The sequence below is a fragment of the Cucurbita pepo genome, chromosome 6 (assembly GCF_057944985.1).
Source record: "Cucurbita pepo subsp. pepo isolate OVF chromosome 6, ASM5794498v1, whole genome shotgun sequence".
Lineage (NCBI taxonomy): Eukaryota > Viridiplantae > Streptophyta > Magnoliopsida > Cucurbitales > Cucurbitaceae > Cucurbita > Cucurbita pepo.
The window spans coordinates 16147419-16172396 of record NC_141803.1 but is presented as its reverse complement, the minus strand read 5'-3'; the positions used below and the strand labels follow the sequence as shown (position 1 = coordinate 16172396).

At 38.3% G+C, this 24978-nt stretch overlaps 2 protein-coding genes across 2 annotated transcripts; both read right to left on the bottom strand.

Moving 5' to 3' along the window:
- Nucleotides 1-175: 175 nt before the first annotated feature.
- LOC111796939 (uncharacterized) lies at nucleotides 176-4328 on the bottom strand. The gene is made up of 4 exons (XM_023679759.2): nucleotides 4163-4328; nucleotides 4031-4084; nucleotides 3687-3738; nucleotides 176-586 (listed from the first exon to the last, which is right to left on the bottom strand). Exons 1-4 carry the CDS (start codon nucleotides 4237-4239, stop codon nucleotides 374-376), a joined length of 396 nt encoding a protein of 131 aa, XP_023535527.2. The 5' UTR covers nucleotides 4240-4328; the 3' UTR covers nucleotides 176-373.
- Nucleotides 4329-6588: 2260 nt separating this feature from the next.
- LOC111796915 (bifunctional aspartokinase/homoserine dehydrogenase 1, chloroplastic) lies at nucleotides 6589-19730 on the bottom strand. Its single transcript, XM_023679716.2, has 18 exons — nucleotides 19461-19730; nucleotides 17773-17840; nucleotides 17316-17690; nucleotides 16923-17011; nucleotides 16529-16832; nucleotides 15557-15609; nucleotides 15271-15479; nucleotides 15073-15160; nucleotides 14882-14995; nucleotides 13674-13772; nucleotides 13399-13593; nucleotides 12473-12555; nucleotides 11843-12068; nucleotides 11445-11590; nucleotides 8592-8727; nucleotides 8408-8491; nucleotides 8234-8326; nucleotides 6589-6975 (listed from the first exon to the last, which is right to left on the bottom strand). The coding sequence occupies exons 1-18, from the start codon at nucleotides 19607-19609 to the stop codon at nucleotides 6730-6732; spliced, it is 2757 nt and encodes a 918-aa protein (XP_023535484.2). The 5' UTR covers nucleotides 19610-19730; the 3' UTR covers nucleotides 6589-6729.
- Between the last annotated feature and the right edge of the window lie 5248 nt (nucleotides 19731-24978).

Below are 24978 nucleotides of genomic sequence, written 5' to 3'. Positions count from 1 at the left end.
AACTCAACTCGGACCATGTACAAACCTAGTTGTATCAATTAGAAACTCAACCCGACCATGTACACCCCTAGTTGTATCAATTAGAAGAGTAATAATTAAATTAATTTGAACTCTAAACTCTCGTAAATATATTAATTTAAACCCTTTATAAGATAATTTTTCATCTCTTCTCGCATGAATTTAAACACGGTTGAATTAATTTATGAAATTTTAGGGTTTAAATTGATACAATTAATAGCGTGAGATTTTACCTGATACAACTTCTAAAGTTTAGAAGTACAAATTGATATTAGCCCTAATCTCTCTCGAACTCGAACTCGTTACCTCGATCTCCAAGTCTCAAGTGAGTGAGTGAGGATGAATTTACATTCAGCTAGCTGTGATCAATTCTTTCATCCTGTAAATGCAAGGAGCTAGTGGGAACTGAAGGAGAAGTTACTCTGTGGAAGCCATGGCGGAATGCTGGGTATTGCATGGACGACATGAATTTCTCAAGCCTTTGATGCAGACTTGCTTGTAGTACCTGAGGTGAAAGTAGCTCTGGGTTTTCAAGAGCTTTAACTGTGGATGTTGCAGCAATATTAACCTGCAACGAAAGGAGAATCATGAGAATTGGAGGAAAGGGTCGGGCAACCCGCTCTTTAATTCAAATGTGTTTTTAGAAAACATGTAATGAGATCCCACATTGGTTGGGGGAAGAACGAAACATTCTTTATAAGGGTGTGGAAACCTCACCCTAACAAACGTGTTTTAAAATATTGAAGGGAAAGCCCAAAGAGGACAATATCTGCTACGGTGGGCTTGGGCTATTACAAATGGTATCAGAGCCAAATACCGGCCGATGTGTCGGCGAGAAGGCTGAGCCCCGAAGGGGAGTGGACACGAGGCGGTGTGTCAGCGAAGACGCTAGGCCCCAAAAGGGGTGGATTAGGGGGTCCCACATCGATTGGAGAAGGGAACGAGTGTTTGCGAGGACGCTGGCCCCGAAGAAGGGTGGAATGTGGGATCCCACATCAGTTAGGAAGGAGAACGAAGCATTGTTTATAAGAATGTGGAAACCTCTTCCTAACAGACACGTTTTAAAACCTTAAGGAAAGCCAGAAAGGTAAAACCTAAAGAGGACAATATTATCGGCTTGGGCTGTTACATCCAAAATCATACCATCGTGGAGAGTCGAAATTAGAAATAATTCACTCCAAAATATCCCAGGCCCCGGGAGAAGCATGATCAATTGGAGAGCATGGACGGGGCAACAACACGTAAAATTCTCTATTTTAAATGGTTTTGTGAAATTGAAGGTCAAGATCCCCAAGAAGGGGAGGGCTTTTAGTGGTTAGTTGCTCCAAGTGTTCATCCAAAAGAAGATTAGAACGTGGGTGGTTCTTTAACTGATATTAAAACCACTTATTTCCCTCCTGCTTGATCTTTATCCACCCCTTGTGTAGCTTCCAAGGGAGGTTACTGTAACAGCTCAAGCCCACCGCTAACAGATATTATCCGTTTTGAGCCATTATATATTGCTGTCAGTCTCACGGTTTTATATAGCGGTGGGCTTGGGCTGTTACAAATGGTATCAGAGACAATCACCGAACGGTGCAAGGCATTAGTTGGAATAGCGCTAGACCCTCTCATAACAGACACATTAAAAACCTTGACGGAAAGTCCAAAAGGAAAAGCCCAAATAAGACAATGTCTACTAGTGGTGGGCTTGGACGGTTACATTCTCGGAACGTGAGCAACACTAACTAATAGAATTTATAGAAATAACTGGTAGGAGTTGCATTCCCCTTTTAACCCCTCATAGTACACATTTTTACAGTTGACAGTCTAACAAAATCATCACTTTTTGCTTTGTTCTCTTGCTCTAAACCACTAGTCAAGGCTGGAGATTGGCAAACTTTTGTGTATTGTAAAGCGTAGGGGAAGATCATTAGACAAGCAGGTTTCCTTGACATTGTATGAGTTATCTAAGTGGAAAGAAAGTGTTCTTTTGGGTGTTAGAAGGATCTTGAGAGGCCATTTTGGATCCAGTGCACTTTTACTCATATACTTGGATCCATGCATCTAATCTTCATTGTAAGCTTCCTCTTTCCTTAATAGCTCAACAAGTGGAGCTCCTTCTAGCAATTTTAATTTGACCTCTTGGTTGCTCCTTTGTTGGTAAGTTAGGGCATTAGGGATGCATGGGGAAGTCAACCTATGAGCACGGAAGAGTTACTAAATCTCTGACTGCACATGAGTTCCATAGCACTAGCTACCTAAACTCAACGGCCAAGAACAGCTAATCGGACAATTTCATCGTGCTATGAGTGGACAATTCCGAAAAATGGTTAAGCTACCTTACCTTAGTCAACTAAGCAAGTGATGTTTTTTCGGGTCACTTCCATCGAATTCTTTCACTCTTCTTAATGAGTAGTTTTCTTATGAACAAATATAACAAAAGTATGCATCAGGTCTCAAGCTCGAGGTACAAAAGGATAATCGAAAAAGAAGAAGGAACATAATGAATCAAAACTAACGAACCAGAACAAGCTAAAGCACTTGAATAACTTATTGAACCATGGATTTTGAAACTTGCCAACCGTCTCTGAACTTAGCTTTACATACTGAAACACAACATTGAATAACTATTTTCATTGAAGAATCAATGCCTCACAAGATATATGTACCCCACCCACCCCAAACTCTATCAAACCACAGTTCATTTCTTGTAACAATCCAAGCCATCACAAGCAGATATTAAAACTAACGAACCCGAACAAGCTAAAGCACTTGAATAACTTATTAAACATTGGATTTTGAAACTTCCCAACCGTCTCTGAACTTAGCTTTACATACTGAAACACAACATTGAATGAATCAATGCCTCACAAGATCTGTGTACCCCACACACCCCAAACTCTATCAAACCACAGTTCATTTCCTGTAACAATCCAAGTCATCGCTAGTAGATATTAAAACTAACGAACCCGAACAAGCTAAAGCACTTGAATAACTTATTAAACAATGGATTTTGAAACTTCCCAACAGTCTCTGAACTTTGCTTTACATACTTAAACACAACACTGAATAACTATTTTCATTGAAGAATCAATGCCTCACAAGATCTGTGTACGCCACACACCCCAAAGTCTATCAAACCACAGTTCATTTCCAGTAACAATCCAAGCCATCGCTAGCAGATATTAAAACTAACGAACCAGAACAAGCTAAAGCACTTGAATAACTTATTAAACAATGGATTTTGAAACTTCCCAATAGTCTCTAAACTTAGCTTTACATACTGAAACACAACACTGAATAACTATTTTCATTGAAGAATCAATGCCTCACAAGATCTGTGTACCCCACACACCCCAAACTCTATCAAACCACAGCCCATATATTGTCCGTTTTAGCCCGTTATGTATCGCCATCAGCCTCACGGTTTTAAAACACGTCTACTAAAGAGAGGATTCCACACTCCTCTCTCCAACCAACGTGGCATCTCACATTTACCATTTCAATTTCAATTTCATAAACATTGATTGCGAAGTTCTTTTCCTAAAAGTTCACTAGACAGGAAGCTTCCTCTTCCTCCATTTTTGTTCACATATTTCGATCTAATTCGATCGTTTTATTTTTCATAGAGAAAGAAAATTAAACACAAAAACAATAATTAACAGTGGATAAGATTAGAGCCATACCATCTGCGCGACTGAATTAACCAGCGTTTTCGCGAGGGGCGCAATGCAAAACCTAAAAAAGATAAGATACGATCAGTACGTCAATCTAAAATTGCTATCATCTGCTTGGTAAACAAGAAGCTTGAGTAACCTAATCGGAAACAATAACTATTCAAAAAGCAAAGAGAAAGCACAAATGTACTTGAGAAACGAAAAATCGAAACCACTTTTGTCATAACAAGAAAAGAATCAAGCAAACAAATCGAAAAAGAAGCCTCGCTCAATCTTTGAGAACTGAAAATCGAAACAACAGAAAGCGCGACAGGCAACGCTGATGAACAATGAACGCAAAGAAACACACATACATTCCTCGGCCACCGGCCAAAGCTTCATCCGAAGGATTTTTCCATTCATCAATCCTGCAAAACAAAGGGAAACATCATCAAAATCCAAATTACGAATTTACAGACAGTGAGCTGAAATCGAGAGATACTAACACCCAACCGTAGCGACGATCGAAGAGAAGGCGCCTAGAGTCTGTGCATAGTTTGGATTCCGTAAAAGTTTTGTCCATCTTGTCGCAATTGTTCGAGTTGTTCTTTGTGTTCGGCTCACTGCTCAACGCCGTGGAAATGCACTGCCATTTTCTTCTGCTGTGTGTATCTTAGGGGTGTACATTCAACCCGGCAACTAGACAACCCTGACCAACCCAACCCGAACTATAAAGGTTGGGTTGGGTTGAATTAGCATTTCGGGTAGGGTTGGGTTCATTTTTCTGAATCCGAACTGAATCGGTTCGGTTTCGGGTTCATGGGCAAAACGCTCGGGTTGACCCGAGCCAAATAAAATATATAGAAATATTAGGAAAATTCTTTCATATTAATGATGGGTTTGATAGAATGATATTGAGATTGTCGTTGAGTATTTACGCCTGAGTTCGACGCCAGCTGTATGTTTTCGGTTTTTGTTATTTTTAATTTCTATAACTAACTTATTCCTTCCATGATCTATCATGTATTTTTTTGTTAGTTTAACCCATTCTAAAAAATGTCGGTATTTAGTTGTCTTTAGTTTTATGTATTTAGTTGTCTTTAGTTTTATGACAATATTGAATTATGTTAATATGTTACAATTTTCGCTCGTTATTTTTTATTGTTTTTTTTTTTGTCGATAATTATAGATTGAGTTTTATGACAATATTGAACTATGTTAATATGTTACAATTTTCGCTCGTTACTTTTTATTGATTTTTTTTTCCGATAATTATAGATTGATTTATGTTTGTTTGAGAGCTTTTAATATATTTTATTTAAGATTATATCCGAATTAATTATAGGTTGTGGATAAATAAAACTTAAAAAAAAAAATTTGACAACCCAACCCGGACCCAACCCGAACCCAACCCGAAAATAGAGGGTTGGGTTGTGAAAAATTTTGAGTTGGGTTGAGTTGGGTTACCAATCCCTTAACCCGACCCAATCCAAACCATGTACATCCCTAGTCTTTATATCCGAATAGATATAAAAAATTAAGGTTACAAAATTTTGAGGCGTTTGTTTCGATTACTAATATTTATTTCAAAATAAATTTAAAAAAAAAAAAACTCAAAATTAAATTACATGAATAAAAATTAAATTTAAAAACTAAAAATTATATATATATATATATATATATATATATATATATATATATATATATATATATATATATATACCCTAAAAAAATATTCATCCACTCAAAACATTAGGAATTTCAATGATTATTTTTATAAAAAAAAATATTTTTTTTATTTGAATATATATATATTTTAGTGATAATTTTTTTTAATAAATTTACGATTCAATTATTTATTATTTATATAATAAATTTTTATAATATAAAATAAAAATATTATTTAAATAATAAAAATTATAAACCAGACTTTTATATTCTTTCAATCTCTCATTGTAATGTACTAAATACGAGATATTTGTAAGCTTTGTATTTTTTATTTTTTATTCATTTATTTTGGGTTGAGCTGATTTTTTGAAAAATCGAGAATTCATATCTATAACGGCCCCCAAGCCCAATGCTAGCAGATATTGTCTTCTTTAAATTTTCCTTTTCGAGGACTTTTCCCTCAAGATTTTTAATTCAGATCTATAACAGCCCGACTTCTTTAAACTTTAAATTTCCCTTTTCGAGGACTTTTCCCTCAAGATTTTTAATTCAGATCAGCCCGAGTCCACTTCTTTAAACTTTCCCTTTCGAGGACTTTTCCCTCAACATTTTTAATTCAGATCTATAACAGCCCGAGCCCACTTCTTTAAACTTTCCCTTTCGAGAACTTTTCCCTCCAGATTTTTTATTTAGATCTATAACAGCCCAAGCCCGCCCACTGTTAGCCGATAATGTTCGGTTTCCGCACCTTATAAAAAATGCTTCAAGTTCCGCACCTTATAAAAAATGCTTCAGGTTCCGCACCCTTATAAAAAATGTTTCATTCTCCCCAACCGATGCAGAATCTCAATATCTATTCACGAGTTGACATTTTTTTGTCTGGTCAACTCGATCAACCCAAAAACAGGGTTGTAATTCAACTCAACCTTACCCTTTTCCGAAAAAATTAAGAATATTTGACCATTGTTATTTGACATTTGTAAACAATTTTTGTGAGTCGTTATAAAATTTTAGTTATAAATGTAACACGTATTCTCGATAAGTAAATTTTTTTAAATAATTAAAAAAATGAGAACTTGAAAATTTAACCCAACTCAACTCTGATTAGGTTGTACGCTTTATTCGAATTACTCGAGTCACCAACTCAACCAACCCCAAATGTCCGGTTGGTCCAACATTTTTTTCCAACCCGACCAAATCCGTGTACACCCCTAATAGTTCGATTCTCAATAATATATTTGTCGAACCCGAGCGAAAAAAAAGATAAAACAAGCTCGATTTTATTAAGAATTAAAATTCCCAACATAGAAGAACCTACATTGCAAACAAAAAAGACACAAGGCAAAAGAGACCGTCCCAACAACCAAAAGAGAACATAGAGACTAGGAAACTAACAAGGATGGGATTATGATGGAGCACCAAGGTAAGATGCTAGCCTCAAGATGTCACTGAAGATCCCACCTGCTGTCACTTGAGCCCCGGCGCCCGGTCCTCGAACTATTAAAGGCTGAGTTCTGTACCTCGTCGTGGTGAAAGCGATGATGTTGTCGGATCCTGAAAGTTGTGCAAATGGGTGATCGTTCTTGTACCTTTGCATCTCGACGAAGCCTCTTTTATTTTCGACATCGACCACCCCGACGTATCGCAACACCTTTAGAAAATAATACGGGGTTTACATGAACACCAGATAAAAGAGAATCCAGGTAGTCAAATACACAAACAGAGCTACGATTCTGATAAGGAGCTAAGGAGCTATAACAGCCCAAGCGTACCGCTAGCAAATATTGTCTACTAGGGAGAGGTTCCCACACTCTTATAAAGAATGTTTTATTTCCCTCTCCAACCGACCTGGGATCTCACAATCCACCCCCCTTTGGGGACCCAGCGTCCTTGCTGGCACACCGCTCGGTGTTGCCTCTGATACCATTTGTAACAGCACAAACCCACCTCAAGCAGATATTATCTTTATTGAGTCTTCCCTGTTAGGCTTCTCATCAAGGTTTTAAAACGCGTCTACTAGAGAGAAGTTTCTTCATCCTTACAAAGAATGTTTCGTTCCCCTAACGTGGGATCTCACAATCCACTCCCCTTGGGGGCCAGTGTCATCATTGACACACCGCCCAGTGTCTAGCTTTGATACCATTTGTAACGGCCAAAGCCCACCGCTAGCAGATATTGTCCTTTTTGAGATTTTCCTCAAGGTTTTAAAATGCGTCTACTAGGGAGAGGTTTCCACATCCTTACAAGGAATGTTTTGTTCCCCTCTCCAACCGATGAGGGATTTCACAATCCACCCCTCCCCCCGGGACCCAGCGTCTTCGTTCACACACCGCCCAGTGTTTGGCTCTGATACCATTTGTAGCAGCCCAAGCCCACCGCTGGTAGATATTGTCCTTTTTGGATTTTCCCTTCCGGACTTCCCCTCAAGGTTTTTAAGTCTGCTAGAGAGAGGTTTCCACACCCTTACAAGGAATGTTTCGTTCCCCTCTCCAACCGATGTGGATCTCGCAATCCACCCCCTTTGTGGGCCAATGTACTCGCTGGCACACCACCCATTGTCTGGCTTTCATACCATTTGTGACAGCCCAAGCCCGCCGCTAACCGATATTGTCCTCTTTGGGCTTCTGGTTCTAGGCTTCCCTCAAGGTTTTTAAAACGCATCTACTAGAGAGAGGTTTCCACACCCTTATAAAGAATGTTTCGTTCCCATCTCCAACCGATGTGGAATCTCACAGAATACTTATTCTCGAGAAAACCATGGATATGAACATATTTGGTTCAATAAAGACCAACTCACAGCAGCTTAAAATACAAGTTGAACCTATATTTCTTATAGCTAAAAACACTGGCAGATTATGTAGCAGATTCCTTAAAACTAACTAGCGGAACAATTTTGTAGAGATACTCACTTCCCCAGCATTCTCAGCCTCCTGTCGTTTCCTCGTCAGCTCGACATCGAACCGTGGCAATTGTTGCATGAACTCCTCAGCCGACGCACTGGCCTATAGTACATTAGAGGTCCAAGTCAACAATGGACAACAAAATTTAAGCATTAAATGGTTAAACATATCATTTAGCCGTACTCTTAATGGCTCTGGCACGAGGTTTTCCACGGGGATATCGGCTAGTTCGAGTTTCAAACCCGATTCTCTTGCAAGAATGATCACCTGAAACACGAACAAAACTTAAAGCATAAACAATTTTTACACGGGCGATTCAGAACACATGTTTTCAGATTTTACACAGGCGATTCAAACACGTGTTTACCTTTCTGGCAACATCGGTTCCGGATAAATCATCTCTTGGATCGGGCTCGGTATAACCCGCTTGCTTTGCTTCGGATACGATGTCGCTAAAAGATTTACCGCTCGTAAAGTTGTTGAAGATGTAACTCAATGTCCCACTGCAGCAGAAAATAACATGAAAGCAAAGACTGTCAAATTATAGGAATGCAAGGAGCCTATCCCTTCTAGATAGAATGCAACATATTAAGGGTTGTTAAGTGTGCTTAGACTGTTTTAAACGAACATTTTCAATGACGATCGAGAAATAAATCTTCTTCGACATTCAAGTCCGAGCACTGCTTCTTAGGGAAATATTAAGATATTGGAAAGAGAAAGAAATTTTTTTGGAACTGCCCTAGAACGCGAGTAAATAGACGCCGATGGCACCCCGACATCGGCCGAACGAAAACTGGCCGGGAGTGAAAACATTTTTGAAAACACTATAATTTGACAGAGATATTGGAAAGAAAGCCTATAGCACTGTACATGCGAGATTAAAACCGAAACTTTGGATACCCTAGTTGGGCCGTTTGACGATCGTACATTTTAGTTGCCTTCAATTCAAAATACCTAAATTCAAGACAATTGATGACGATCGAGAAATAAATCTTCTTCGACATTCAAGTTCAAGCACTCCTTGGGGAATATTAAGATATTGGAAAGAGAAGGCAGCTTTTCAGAATTGCCCTAGAACGCAAGTAAATAGATGCCGATGGCACCCCGACGTCGATCGAACGAAAATTGGCCGGGAGCGAAACCCTTTTTGGAAACCCAGATATTGGAAAGAAAGCCTATAGCACTGTACATACGAGATTAAAACCGAAACCCTAATTTGGAAACCCTGGTTGGGCCGTTTGACGATTGTACATTTAGTTGCCTTCATTTCGAAACACCTAAATTCAAGGCAATCAATGACGATCGAGAAATAAATCTTCTTTCGACACTTAAGTCCGAACACTACTTCCTAGGGGAATATTAAGATATTGGAAAGAGAAGACAGCTTTTCGGAACTGCCCTAGAACGCAAGCAAATAGACGCCAATGGCACCCCGACGTCGAACAAACGAAAACTGACCGAGAGCTAAACCATTTTTGGAAACCCTATGATTTGACAGAGATATTGTAATAAAAAGGCCTATAGCACTGTACGTACGAGATTAAAACCAAAACCCTAATTAGGAAACCTTGGTTGGGCCGTTTGACGATCGTACATTTTAGTTGCCTTCATTTTGAAATACCTAAATTCAAGGCAATCAATCACGATCGAGAAATAAATCTTCAATCTACATTGCTATACCTACCCTCTAAAAGCTCTCGAAATCCGTAGGAAGATTCGAGTGGAAGTTTCGCTGGTTGGGTAATCTAGAAAAATGGGGAAGAATGGACGGGATGCTTTTAACACACATCAAGTATAAATTTGTATGCACGGTCTATATTGACGTTTTCAACCGGGATGCTTTTAACACACATCAAGTATAAATTTGTATGCACGGTCTACATTGACGTTTTCAACCGGGATGCTTTTAACACACATCAAGTATAAATTTGTATGCACGGTCTATATTGACGTTTTTTTGGGGTATGGAAAACCGAATTTTCATTGAGAAAAAGGAAAACGATACATAAACCTACAAAAAAGAAAGTCTACGAAAGGGAACCAACTCAACCAAGGGCCTCCGGTCAAGTAAAAATAAGATCAAGAGTGCAATAAAAAAAGGGCTTTGACACTAAAGCTCAAAGAAAAACATCGAATCTAATTGTGAGATCCCACATCGATTAAAGAGGGGAACGAAGCATTCTTTATAAGGGTGTGGAAACCTCTCCCTAACAGACACGTTTTAAAAACCTTGAGGGGAAACCCAAAAAGGAAAGCCCAAAGAGGACAACATCTGCTAGCGGTGGGCTTGGAGTGGGGCACGAAACATTCTTTATAAGGGTGTGGAAACCTCTTCCTAAGGAGAGCCAGACACCGGGCGGTGTGCCAACACAGACGCTAAGTCCCAAAAGGGAGTCGACACCAAGCGGTGTGCGAGCGAGGACGCTGGGCCCTAAAAGGGGGTGGACACCGGGCGATGTGCCAGCTAGGACGCTAGGCCCCGAAAGGGGGTGGACATCGGGTTGTATGCCAGCTAGGACGCTAGGCCCCGAAGGGGGGTGGATTTTGAGATCCCACATCGATTGGAGAGGGGACTGAAGCATTCTTTATAAGGGTGTGGAAACCTCTCCCTAGCAGACACGTTTTAAAAACCTCGAGGGGAAGCCAAGAAGGGAATGCCCAAAGAGGACAATATCTATTAGCGGTGGGCTTGGGCTGTTATAAATGGTATTAGAGTCAGACACCGGACGGTGTGCCAACAAGGACGTTGAGTCCAAAAGGGGGTGGACACCAGGCGGTGTGCGAGTGAGGACGTTGGACCTCGAAAGGGGGTGGACACCGGACGGTGTGCTAACGAGGACGCAGGGCCCCGAAGGGGAGTGGATTTTGAGATCCCACATCGATTGGAGAGTGAAACGGAACATTCTTTGTAAGGGTGTAGAAACCTCTCCCTAGCAGACGCGTTTTTAAAAACTTGAGGGAGAAGACAATATTTGCTAGCGGTGGGCTTGGGCTGTTACACTAACACGGGACCAAACATTACTCGAAGACCTCTTTGAACTCCTAAAGATTCTATGATTTCTCTCGCACCCTCACCTAGCACGAAAAACGCCCTTTGAGCGAACAAAGCTATGGCACTTGGGTCTAGATAAAATAGTCATATACCCTAGCAGTATGGGGACAATTATGTTAAGTGAAGAAAATATAAAGCAAAACTTTATTCAAAGAGAGGACAAGCAACCTGAAGATGCCTTCAATACGTAATATTTTGTCTCCGGTTTCGAGCAAACCACGTAGCGTGCTAATGATTGGAAGACCGGCTCCAACCGTAGCTTCGTAAAAGTAATGAGTATACGACTGTCGTTGAAGAGCTCTCAACTTCAAATACTGGATTGAACAGCAAAGACGTAACCAAAGAATTAGTATAGCACATTCTAAACAGTAATTTGCAATGTTTCTAAACATAAACGACACGGTTTAATCATTCGTGATTTCGAGTCTGAAATTTTCTGTTAACCAAAGCTGTACCGAACAGGAAAGACCCAGAAACTAAAAACCTTTGCATTCTATAGCTGTCAATACGTTTCGTTTCGAAAGGGACGTGAAGGGTAAGAGAAGTAATTTCCATATAGGAGGTACCTGATCGAGCGGTCCCGAGTTAGCCCTTTTATTTGGAGTAATGACATGAATTCCTCTTCGAAGCCAGTTGTAGTAATGGCTAGCAATATCAGGATTGGCCGTGCAATCGACCAAAACGGTGTTCGGAATAAAATGATTTTGATGCACATGCTGCACGAACCGTTCCATATCTGCCGTTTCGCCTCTCTCACCTTGAAGTTCTCTCCAATTAGTTAAGTCGACTCCCCTACAATCATATATCATAAATAATTAAATCGAGTATAATGGCAGCCTTTAAACGAAACAGCACCAAACTTTACGTCTCCAATGGGCATTAACCAAAAGAGCGTTTCGATTACGAAGGGATTCGTGGAGAGCATCGAGCGTGAGAACGCCAAGGATCAATGAGAAAATTGATGCATAGAAAACGTAGAGACGAGAACGTAAAAATACAGAGGATGATAGTAAGAAACAAGCCTACTCTATGTTCGAAATTTTAGAACATCAGAAGATAACACGTTCAGGAGAACGACCTTTCTCGAGTACATCCATGTAACACACGTACATCATAATGGCAAACAATAATGGAATCGTGAATAACCCTATACGGTACAAATGATGAAAGGAATTGAAATCGAGTTTTAAACTTACTCGTCGCACAAAAGCATGCTTTTGGAGCTAATAATTCCGAGGACACGTAAATCGATGTTAAAGTCTTCTTTGAGAACTGATGCCTGCCAAAGAACAATTCTTATAAACATGTTAGAACTCAAAATGAACACTTCAATGACCAATCCACCCACTTCGGAGCCCAGCGTCCTTGCTGGCACACCGTCTCATGTCCACCCCCCTTCGGGGCTCAGCCTTCTCGCTAGCACATCGCCCGGTGTCTGGCTCTGATACCATTTGTAACAGACCAAGCCCACCGCCAGCAGATATTGTCCTCTTTAGGCTTTCCCTTTCGAGCTTCCCCTCAAGGTTTTTAAAACGCGTCTGCTAGGGAGAGGTTTCCACACCCTTATAAAGAATGTTTCGTTCCCCTCTCCAATCGATGTGGGATCTCACAATCCACCCCCCTTCGCGGCCCAGCGTCCTAGCTGGCACACCGCCTGGTGTCCACCCCCTTTCGAGGCCCAGCATCCTCGCTCGCATACCGCTTGGTGCCCACTCCCCTTTGGGACTCAGCGTCCTTGTTGGCACACCACCCGGTGTCTAGCTCTCTTTAGGAAGAGGTTTCCACACCCTTATAAAGAATGTTTCGTGCCCCTTTCCAAGCCCATCGCTAGCAGATGTTGTCCTCTTTGGGCTTTCCCTCAAGGTTTTTAAAACGTGTCTGCTAGGGAGAGGTTTCTACACCCTTATAAAGAATGTTTCGTTTTCCTCCCCAACCGATGTGACATCTCACAGGTGACCAAATTTTGGAGCATGCCGATGGAAAACTTTGGTTGGTCTACTGCCTTCCCAACCATGGACACGGGACGTGGCAATTATCCACATGGATTTGGATAGCACCACAAAGGTAAAATAACTTCGAAATAAAACCCAGATTAATAAAGGATTTCGTTCATAAAGATCACCTGATCCTTTAGCTGCTCGAGTAACGTGGCACCAATAAGTCCTGGTCCGATGATTCCCATTGCAATCGTTGTCCTTGACAGGTAAAATCTCGAGTGCACGGCTCTCAAGGCTTTTATAGAATCTTCTCGCCTAACGACTACAGTAATGTTGTATTCCGTGCAGCCTTGGGCAATAGCTCGGATATTTATGTTAGCCTGCATTGTAACTTACCATCATTATTCATGTAGAGAAAATAAATTACACAACATAACTAAGTGAATAAGTAATTTGTGACCTTTGCCAGTGCATTGAAAAGGGTGGCACTGACTCCCGGAGTACTCGCCATTCTCTGTCCGACCGCTGCCAAAATGCTACAGTTCGGAACAACTGCGACCTGAGGATCATATTATATTATATTCTCTTTCACGGTACTCGGTAAAAACTCGGTTACTTATTAAATAAAATAATACAGATTGTATTCTGATGGAAACAGAAAACCTGAAGCAGATATCTCCAAAGTGAAGGGATTCATGTTCTTTGGTGCACAATAAGATGTTTAGTATTCTTATCCTCAATGAACACTAGGCTGCTAGGCTGCATAATTCCTTGGTATAAATCGTGGCTCGATTTTGGATGTAACAGCCCAAGCCGATATTGTCCTCTTTGGGTTTACCTGGGTTTTCCTTCAAGGTTTTAAAACGTGTCTGCTAGGGAGAGGTTTCCACATCCTTATAAAGAATGCTTCGTTCTCCTCCCCAACCGATGTGAGATCTTACAATCCACCCCCTTCGGGGCCCAACGTCCTTGCTAGCACACCGCCTTGTGTCCACCCCCCCTTCGGGGCTCAGCCTCCTCGCTGGCACATCACCCGGTGTTTGGCTCTGATACCATTTGTAACAGCCCAAGCCCACTACTAGCATATATTGTCCTCTTTGGGCTTCCCCTCAAGGTTTTTAAAATGCGTCTGCTGGGGAGAGGTTTTCACACCCTTATAAAGAATGTTTCGTTCTCCTCCCCAATCGATGTGGGATCTCACAACCCACCCCCTTCGGGGCCCAGCGTCCTCGCTGACACTCGTTCCCTTCTCCAATCGATGTGGGATCCCCCAATCCACCCCCTTTCGGGCCAACGTTCTTGTTGGCACACCACCTCGTGTCCACCCCCTTCAGGGCTCAGCCTCCTCGCTGGCACACCGCCCAGAATCTGGCTCTGATACCATTTGTAACAACTCAAGCTCACCGCTAGCAGATATTATTCTCTTTAGGTTTTCCCTCAAGGTTTTTAAAATGCGTCTACTAGGGAGAGGTTTCCACACCCTTCTAAAGAATGTTTCGTTCTCCTACCCAACCGATGTGAGATCTCACAAGATTGATCTTTTTCATTGTTCAAAGAAATAAATTATCCCCACACTCGGGAAGGAAGGAAAAGTATGAACTTTTTGGTATGCATGAAACATATAGAAGTAAAGAAAATATGACTCCTCGAGTCAAAACAATTAATTACCTGCGAAAGGCGCCCCGCCTCCAAGGCTTGACGGAATCTAGATTTCAAAGCCTCAGCAACAGCTTTTACTTCCTTCTCGGGCACCGCAAAACACACAGAATGTTCACTACTAGCCTACATTAACCTTCGTATAAGCATCATACAACAAAGTCTATATTAAAGTCAAAAAAGAAGAGGTTATATCGAATCACCTGAGAAATCATAATAACATTAGCTCCTACATCTTTAACAGCACCAAAAATGGCATTGGCGGTACCCGGGACACCAGCCATTCCAGTGCTGGAGAAAAATTGGGGGACGAGGTACGGAAATGAGATTACGATATCAGTAAGGAAGACATACTTATAGTTTAAGACAAAGATGGATAGCTAACGACGAACTAAACTCACCCTTCAACGTTTATAAGCGCAACATTGTCGATAGTTGCAAATCCTTTAACAAAAGACACTAGACTCTCGCTTTCCTCGTCAACTGTTTGACGGCAGATCGTTGTTCCAGGTGCAGAGAGATTGAAAATGTTCCTTATGATAATCGGTATGTCATATTGCATTACTGGAATAATCGTACGAGGATGTAAAACATTTGCACCAAAATACGACTGCACGTCAATATAATATATGTTAGCGACCGAAGCAGAGTTCGATATTCATTATAGAATACAACAACCCAACTTACCATCTCCCAGGCCTCTTGATAGGACAATGTCTTTAAAACAACTGCTTCCTTAACTGCACAAGAAATAAACCTCATGATATAGCAACATTGCTGCTTTGATGATATTAAAGTTCTAATATAAAGCATCGAGACGTTTTTAAATACAAGCATAGAGATTTAGAGTATAATGTGTTCGGAATCACGGATCTCCACAATGGTATGATATTGTCCACTTTGAGCGTAAGCTCTCGTGGCTTCTTCAAAAGGCCTTATACAAATGGAGATGTATTCCTTACTTATAAACCCATGATCATTCCCTAAATTAGTCAACGTGGGACTCCCTCCCAACAATGCTCCCCTCGAACGAAGTACACCATTAGAGCCTCCCCTGAGGTCTATGTAGCCCTCGAACAGCCTCCCCTTAATCGAGGCTCGACTCCTTTCTCTAGAGCCCTCGAACAAAGTACACCCTTTGTTCGACACATGAGTCACTTTTGACTACACCTTCGAGTCTAGCAATTTCTTTGTTTGACACTTAAGGATTCTATAGACATGGCTAAATTAAGGGCATGACTCTGATACCATATTAGGAATCACGGATCTCCGAAATGGTATGATATTGTCCACTTTGAGCATAAGCTCTCGTGGCTTTGCTTTAGGCTTCCCCAAAAGGTCTCATACCAATGGAGATGTATTCCTTACTTATAAACCCATGATCATTCCCGAAACCCACTATCATTACCTAAATTAGCCAATGTGGGACTCCATCCCAACAATCCTCAACAATAGCAACATTGCTGCTTCGATGAGATTAAATTTGCAATAAATAGGGCAGATGTATTAAAAGACGAGACCGAACCTGGATCCATATAGCCACTAAAGTTCTAATATAAAGCATCCGAACGTTTTTAAATACAAGCATAGAGATTTCGAGTATAATGTACTTAAATGATTCATATAATTACGAGTTAAGCACAAAAGTACGACATATACCTTTCCTCGGATCTGCACTATAAACACCATCGACATCGGTCCAAATAGTGACTCTCCGAGACGTTAATAGAGCACCCATTATCGCAGCAGAAAAGTCACTCCCATCTCTCTTTAAAGTAGTAGGTATGTTTTGATGTGTACTCGCAATAAAACCGGTTGCAATGATTATCTTGGCCGAGTTTTTGGAATACCATCGCTCAAGTCTTCGAGCAGATTCCGAAAAGTCGGGATCAACTTGATTTGAAGAAGTGGGATTTACTATCAAAACTTCCCTTGTATCCATCCACTTGCAATCAAACCCCCTCTAACGAAACACTTGAAAGGATCAGTATCGCATATGGGTAACAGATTCGCAAGCTGCATTAACAAATAGAACGAAAAACACGTGCCATACCTGTCTAATAACAGCCGACAACAAACTAGCGGACCACAATTCTCCATGTCCTACAACAAAATCGGTAAAGGATTCCATGGCATGACCAGCTGCAAGATGATACGAAGCAAGTCACGGGTCAATGTATTTTCTACCACGAAAGGTCAACTAGTCGTGAAGAAAAGAATGCCCAACGACAACACGGGGATCAAAATCAGACTAAATTACTTATTTTCAGTGAGATTTTCATCAAAGAATTCTATATATTAAATCATAGGTACGTAGCCATCATGACTTGAACCAGTTCTCGCTAAGCCCTTCACTAACGGTGGTATACGCTATGGAGATACTAGATGGTATCATATCGACCTCCGAACAATGCGCAATCAATGAGGTAAGAGTATACCTACTTACCAATATAAATTGCTTGAAGCATAGCCAGCAGATTATCAATATCATGATGCAATTGTGATAAGAAACTGGCCAGTTCTTCCCCATCAAGCAAATCGTGTGCCGTTGATTTATACTTTTCTCGAACAGCGTCTAAGGCAGATTCATAAGACTTGTCTCGTGATTGAGCCTTGTTAATGAGGTCATACATCATATCCGTCACTTTCGACATTGCTGAGACGACCACCAATTTCATCTCCGAATCATCACTAACTATTACTTCAGAAACGTTCTTAATTCGTTCTGAGTTACCGACACAGGTACCACCGAATTTATGGACGGACCAAACATCACCCTTGGGAAGTTGAACATTTTCCGTGGATTTTTCCAACGAGACGTCTGCTAAGAAGTGAAAAAACATGAAATGACTGAGTAAATGCATGACTTTAACAATTAATGAAATAGAAAGCAATCAATGGACCTGCAATGGAAGCACATATTTGTTTCCTTTGCGTCCCCCTTCTTAACCGCTGACCGACAAGGGCCATTCTGTAGCACAAAACGTACCGTCCTCATTATTCAAAAAGCATTTAGACGATGTCGAGTAAAAGCTTTGCAAGTAGATAACGTATTGACTAGATAATATAATTCAACTGTAACGACCCAAACCCATCGCTAACAGATATTGTCCTTTTTGGGTTTTCCCTTTCGGGTTTCCCCTTAAGGTTTTTAAAACGCGTCTGGTAGGGAGAGGTTTTTACACCTTTATAAAGAATGCTTTGTTCTCCTCCCCAACCGATGTGGGATCTCACAATTCACCCCCCTCCCCCCTCTTCGGTACCCAGCGTCCTTGTTGGCACACCGCCTCGTGTCCACCCCCCTTCGGAGCTCAGTCTCCTCGCTGACTCATCACCCGATGTCTGGCTTTAATACCACTTGTAACAGCTCAAGCCCATCACTAGCAGATATTGTCCGCTTTGGCCCGTTACGTATCACTGTTAGCCTCACGATTTTTAAAAAGCATCTGCTAGGGAGAGGTTTCCACAACCTTATAAAGAATGTTTCGTTCTCCTCCCCAACCGATGTGGGATCTCACAATCCACCCCCTTTCAGGGCCCAGCGTCCTTGCTGGCACACCGTCTCGTGTCCACCCCTCTTCGGAGATCAGCCTCCTCGCCAACTCATCACTCGGTGTCTAGCTCTGATACCATTTATAACGGCTTAAGCCCACCACTAGCAGATATTGTCCGCTTTGGCCCATTACATATCACCGTCAGCCTCACGGTTTTTAAAAAACATCTGTTAGGAAGAGGTTTCCACACTCTTATAAAGAATGCTTCGTTCTCCTCCCTAACCGATGTGGAATCTCACAATAAAATACAAACGAGATGGATTATGGATAAATTCCAAATATCCTAGAAAATGGTACCAAGTTTTCCATTGCCGAAAATTGAACCCAGGTCTCCTAGGTGAAAGCCAAAAAAAAAACCCATCTAGCAAATTATGCAAGCATTAAAATTTCCTGATAAGCTTTACCCAAGTGATTTTTATCAATGAAATGACAGTAGCTGCAGGATACAAACGTTCTGCTAACTGAGAACGGTGCAACTTCACCTCATGCATGGGTTTATAAGTAAGGAATACATCTCCATTGGCACGAGGCCTTTCGGAGAAGCCCGAAGTAAAGCCACGAGAGCTTATGCTCAAAGTGGACAATATCATACCATCGTGGAGATTCATGATTCCTAACGAATCAACCGTTACACAGCGCATTCCAAAACACCGCTAAATTACAACAAAACAATCCTCAACCAAAAAATTCCACCAAAACAACTCATCCACATGTTTAAATCAGAAAAAAGAAAGAACACTACAAGCATAAGAGAGAAAAACAAGGAGAAATTGAAAGAAACAATGGTTAAAAACACAAAAGAGAAGAAATGTTCAAGAAAAACTTCAATGGGTAAACACCAAACAAACTCTCAGGATCAAAAACAGCGAAAGAAGAACCCACAACCAAACCCCAACAGATCTTCCAGTGCTCTAAACAAAAAAATCAAAACAAACCCAGTTCGATTTCAGTTCTTAATTTCAACCCATCTAAACAAATCCAGTTTCCACAACACACAAAGAGAGAAAAAAACAAGCCCAGATCGGGTAAATTCATACCTGTTAAGCTTAGAACGTAAGAGCGAAATGGGATGTCGGCATTGGGAGGAGGAGGAGTATAAGATGTATTTGGGATTGGACTCAATGGGCGGTGTTTGAGGCGAAAGAACATGGGATGGGTGAGATAGCACATAGGAGAGCGACGCCATTAGAAATTGGGGAAATGGGGTTTTGCAGAGACGGCTGGAGAGTGATATTAATCAGTGGTTTGTTATTGTTTGTGGGGTTTTGGGATTTCAATTGATGGGCGCTGCATGACCACGAGGGAGAAGGGGCAGTGTTTTATACAAATTTTTATTTTTAATTTGTATTTTCATATATATATATATATATATAAAAGTGTTTGTGAGTTGATATAAACTTGACTCAATTGTTCGGGTGGTAAATTTTTTCGACGAACATTATTAAATAATAAAAATTTAATGCAATCCAACCATAAATTTTTTTGTATTGAATTGATTTGACTTGTTCGAATCATATATTTAAATTTTTGTTTCTTAAGATGTTACTTTAATAAACATGGAATTAAGATATTTTACTTAATATTTTAAATTCGAGAAAAATTCTTCCAAATTCATTATAATTTAGAATTGGAAATTTCATCGAAATTCTATGAATCGAATAATACAAACCATTAAATTTGATATTCGTAAATTAATAAAGTAGACTAATATGAAAATTAAAGCAGAGTCTTACCTTTATATCGGTGTTTGAAAATGCAATGGCCCGAAAATTCAGTCGATTTATGAGTTGGATTATGAACTTATTTGAATTTGTGTTACGTTCAAATAAATGAAAATTTTGTAAATTCTTTAAAACTAGATTGTATTGAATCGAACTAATTTAAATTTATTTTTACTTTACAAATATTCACTTTTTATATATATATATATATTTCTTTTGTTCATAAAATAAATTAAATGATTCATTATTTTATAGTATAAACATATTTATATATATATATATAGTAACAGAGTGCCATCCGTCTCGTTCATGTTGAGTCTTAGTTTACGAATCCATAGGTGATTGAGTTACAGAATTGAATAGTTAGTCAGTTCCGTCTCATGAATAAGGAGGTGAATCTAGTTATAGTGAATAAATAGGAAGGGAAGAAAAGGAGTTAATCCACACCATGGTTAGAAGTAACAGTACGAATTAAATTAAATGATTCATTATTTTATAATATAAATAAATAATTATATATATATATATATATATATAATTAAGATTTAGAGTTGAAGGTTAATAACATAAAATCTATAAATAAATCATTTAAATGATTGTATAAAAATATTTTTTAAATAAATAAATAAATAATATATATATATATATATATATATATATATATATATATATATATATATATATATATATATATATATATATATATATATATATATTCTTTAGAGTAGTTAATAACATAAAATCTATAAATAAATTAAATGATTCATTACTTTATGGTATAATTTTTTTTTAAATAAATAAATATATATATATATATATATATATATATATATTCTTTAGAGTTTAGGGTTAATAACATAAAATCTATAAATAAATTAAATTATAGTATAAAAATATTTTTTAATATATATATATTTAGGATTTGGAGTTTAGGATAAATCAATTAAATGATTCATTTTCTTTATAGTATAAAATTATTTAAAAAAAAAAATATATATATATATATATATTATTAGTCACATATGTAAAAAGTCACTTATGTCACCTTTAATGATGTATAATTTGACCAATTTTTGTTTTTATTTTTTTATTTTTTTTTCTATTAGGGAAAGATTCCTTCAAACAATAGAAAATAAGAAAAAAAAAGCCTATTAAAATAAAGCATTATGAATTTTGTTTACGTGTATTTATATATATATATATATATATATATATATATATATATATATATATATATTATTTATTTATTTCTTATTATTATTGGGTCAACTCTATATTTTATTTAAAAAATATTTTTGCACTTTAATTTTTTTAATAATATCTGATTCAAAAAGTTCTAAAAAAAATTTAAAAACATATTCTCGTTAGTACTTTATTTTAAAAATAATATTTACTTTAAAAAAATATTTAATTAAACTTTCAAAATTTTTATTGAATTTTCAAAAAAATATTTAAAAAGTTAAAAAATATTCTTACCATTAATATATGAACGAAACTATTACCACCATGTTTAAAAAATATTCGTAAACATTCAAAAGTAATGATAAAAGGTTTTAAAATGATTATATGGTTTCTGTCCATATATAGACGGTAAAAACTTTTTTGATTTTTTTTATAAAGGTTAAACTGCTTTTAAATTTTTATGGGTATTTTTTTAACGGTAAATATATATTTTAATTTTTTTAAAAATTGAAAATTTAAGAGTTTTTTTAAAAATAAATCATATTTTTAATTTTTTTAAAAAATTAAAATATATTATTAATGACAAAAAAAAAGTTAAAAAGAACATTTTTGTAAGTCGGCCTTTTGGCTTTCTAAATTTTTTAATTAATTATTATTCCAAAGTAATTAATATATTAAATAATAAAATTTGTATTATAATATTAAAATAATAAAAGTTAAAAAGCAAAAAAGAAATTACCACTTATTGATTTTGTTCGTATATTTGACTAATCTATATTTATAGTTCTATAACTTTATAATTATGCTTCGAGATGATAATTTTTATATTTCCCTTTTTGCCCTTTAATATTTTAAGGCTTAACTTTATCCTCATATTCCTTTATAATGCTTTCAAATATTCCTATTTTGTCCCTACCAGATACATCGAACATCGATCACTTTTCTACCGAGCATGCTATACATATGCCCATAATGGTTCGTGTATCGTTTAATCTTTTTTAAAAAATTATTTGGGTTTAGAGAATAAATCCGAATCTTTAAAAACGTCAAATGATAGAAAGAGTTTTACTTTTATAAGAAATCTCGGAATGAAAATTAAATTTTTTTGTTCTACGTGAAGAAAATATGAAACTTTAGTTTATATTGCATGTATTTATTGTTGATCGTTGCTTTATTTTCAATCATAAAAAATATTCACGTGATTCATATTTATTTTCAAAACGAGAACAAATTATCATGTTATCTTAAAAATTAGGGTTCGTTTATGTAACGACCCAGATCCACCGCTAGCAGATATTGTCCTCTTTGGGCTTTCCTTTTCGGCTTCCCCTCAAGACTTTAAAACGCGTCTGCTAGGGGAAGGTTTCCACACCCTTATAAATGGTGGTTTGTTCTCCTCCCCAACCAATGTGGAACATTACAATCCACCCCCTTTGGGGCCCAGCGTCCTCGTTGACACTCTTTCCTTTCTCCAATCGATGAGGGACCGCCCCCAAATCCACCCCACTTTTGGGCCCAACATCCTTACTGGCACACCGCCTCGTGTCTACCCCTTTCAGGGAACAGCGAGAAGGCTGGCACATCGTCTGATGTCTGGCTCTGATACCATTTGTAACGACCCAGATCCACCGCTAGCAGATATTGTCCTCTTTGGGCTTTCCCTTTCGACTTCCCCCTCAAGGCTTTAAAACGCGTCTGCTAGGAGAAGGTTTCTACACCCTTATAAATGGTGGTATGTTCTCATAAAATTTTGATATATGGGAGACAAATGATTAAGAGACAAATGATAAGAGACAAATTCTCATAAAATTTTCCACACCCTTGTCAATCGTTTAAAATTTTGATTTTTGGCCAAATTTGAATAAGAGACAAATGATAACAATTGTCTTGGCTTACACGACTAAATCTCATAAAATGAAGACAAAAAAGTAAATATCAATGTAAACAAACCGAGAGTTACTTAACACAAATATTCATTTCACTAGATACATGACTACCGTGCTTATGGGCATGTTGCTAATGTTCAAGGTGACGTCGTTCCTCAAGGAGCGCTACAAAACCAGAGGAACGCTACAAAACAAGATCTAGCTCTAGCTCTTACTTCCGATACATGGTTTTTTCTCTCTTCTTGAACTCATGCATAGATTACTTTGACAGGTACAACTCGTTCTACTTATCTGAACTTCACTGCTATCGAGTGTTCTACGACTAGACTCTTTGAACTCACTCGAGCTTATAACTTGCTTTTATTTCTTATCAACGTCGAATCTAGCTTTTAAGCTTGCTCGAAAATTTGGATGACATAAATAGCCTCACCTACTCGGGGGCTTTTTACTTTTTAGTTCTTTGTAGCTCTTCATGTGTTTGAGAACTAATAAAGACCTCTTAACCGTGCTCTACATAGTAACTCAATCACAGAATCTCGTGGCGGTTAGGTAAGGTCAAATAATTGGAATAGCTCGAACATCAAAACCCATGTTCTTTTCCGACTCCTCTTACAAGTTCGATATGCATTTGAGTCCTTTTCTGCTTAACTATTCTCGTAACTCAGATTCGTGGAGCATAATCAACCTTTTAGCCCAAAAACTATATAACTTTTCTGTCTATTCTCATTGATCAGTTTCCTAGAGTCCATCTATACATTTTTAGGTTACTACTGTAGGTTTTTACTGTAAGTTTAACTCGAGTGGGGACCTTCTTCTTTGGATACAACCCTAGAGAGTTGCAATGACACGGGATTCTTCCAACCCGGGTCAAATAGGAAGAACTTGAAGATTCCACCTCTGAAAAGCACCTACACCTAATAGCTTAAGCCGCTGTTCCCATTCTAGATCATGAGAAAGAATGTTATTGGCTATTTCCGAATACATATTTCTCATTTGCACTTTCGAACATGCGCTTTAGTTTTCAAATTTCTAATTTGAAAGTTCTTAACTAACCTTAGCTCAATCAACGCTTCATTTAGGTTCATTCACTCTCATTGATTGGATCTTTAAAGCACAATCATTGTCAAGCTTCTACTCATACCCAAGCGCTATACGCTATAAATCTATGTCATAGACTCTTATAAACTAGCACTTAGGTTCTACTTTTCTATCTCTTTTTCCGAGTTCCTACTAGTCATCTTCTAACTTTTCAACATTAGCCCAACGAAACTCTTGCTAACTTACTAATCTCTTAAAGCGCGTTAGCCAGTGATAAGACATTCATAATCCTCAGTCCAACGATCTAAGCTTTTATTAAAGCTCGTTAGCTAGTGATAACATCTCCTTATACAAAATTCAAATCAACCGAGAGATAAGGCTATAACTAGATTATGCTAAACCTCCCAAACCAAGTGTTGTAAACTCTCTTGCCAACATATAGCTAGTGATAAGACATTCATAATCCTCAGCCCAACGATCTAAGCTTTTATTAAAGCTCGTTAGCTAGTGATAACATCTCCTTATACAAAATTTAGATCAACCGAGAGATAAGGTTATAACTAGATTATACCAAACCTCCCAAACCAAGTGTTGTAAACTCTCTTGCCAACATATTTTCAACGCAATCGACATATATGATGTTTTCTTTCAAACTGTTTTCAACTTATTTCCTCTTATGTTTCATTGTCGAGCTCCTACTCATACCCAAGCGCTATAAATCTATCATA

Coding starts and splice junctions, on each gene's coding strand:
- LOC111796915 (XM_023679716.2), bottom strand. CDS start 19,609: ATGGCGTCGCTCTCCTATGTGCTATCTCACCCATCCCATGTTCTTTCG. Junction 8,728..11,444: donor CGTATTGAAGGCATCTTCAG/GTTGCTTGTCCT, acceptor TTTCTGCTGCAG/TGGGACATTGAGTTACATCT. Junction 8,327..8,407: donor TCGTGCCAGAGCCATTAAGA/GTACGGCTAAAT, acceptor AATGTACTATAG/GCCAGTGCGTCGGCTGAGGA.
- LOC111796939 (XM_023679759.2), bottom strand. CDS start 4,239: ATGGACAAAACTTTTACGGAATCCAAACTATGCACAGACTCTAGGCGC. Junction 4,085..4,162: donor GATCGTCGCTACGGTTGGGT/GTTAGTATCTCT, acceptor TTTGTTTTGCAG/GATTGATGAATGGAAAAATC. Junction 3,739..4,030: donor TTGGCCGGTGGCCGAGGAAT/GTATGTGTGTTT, acceptor TATCTTTTTTAG/GTTTTGCATTGCGCCCCTCG.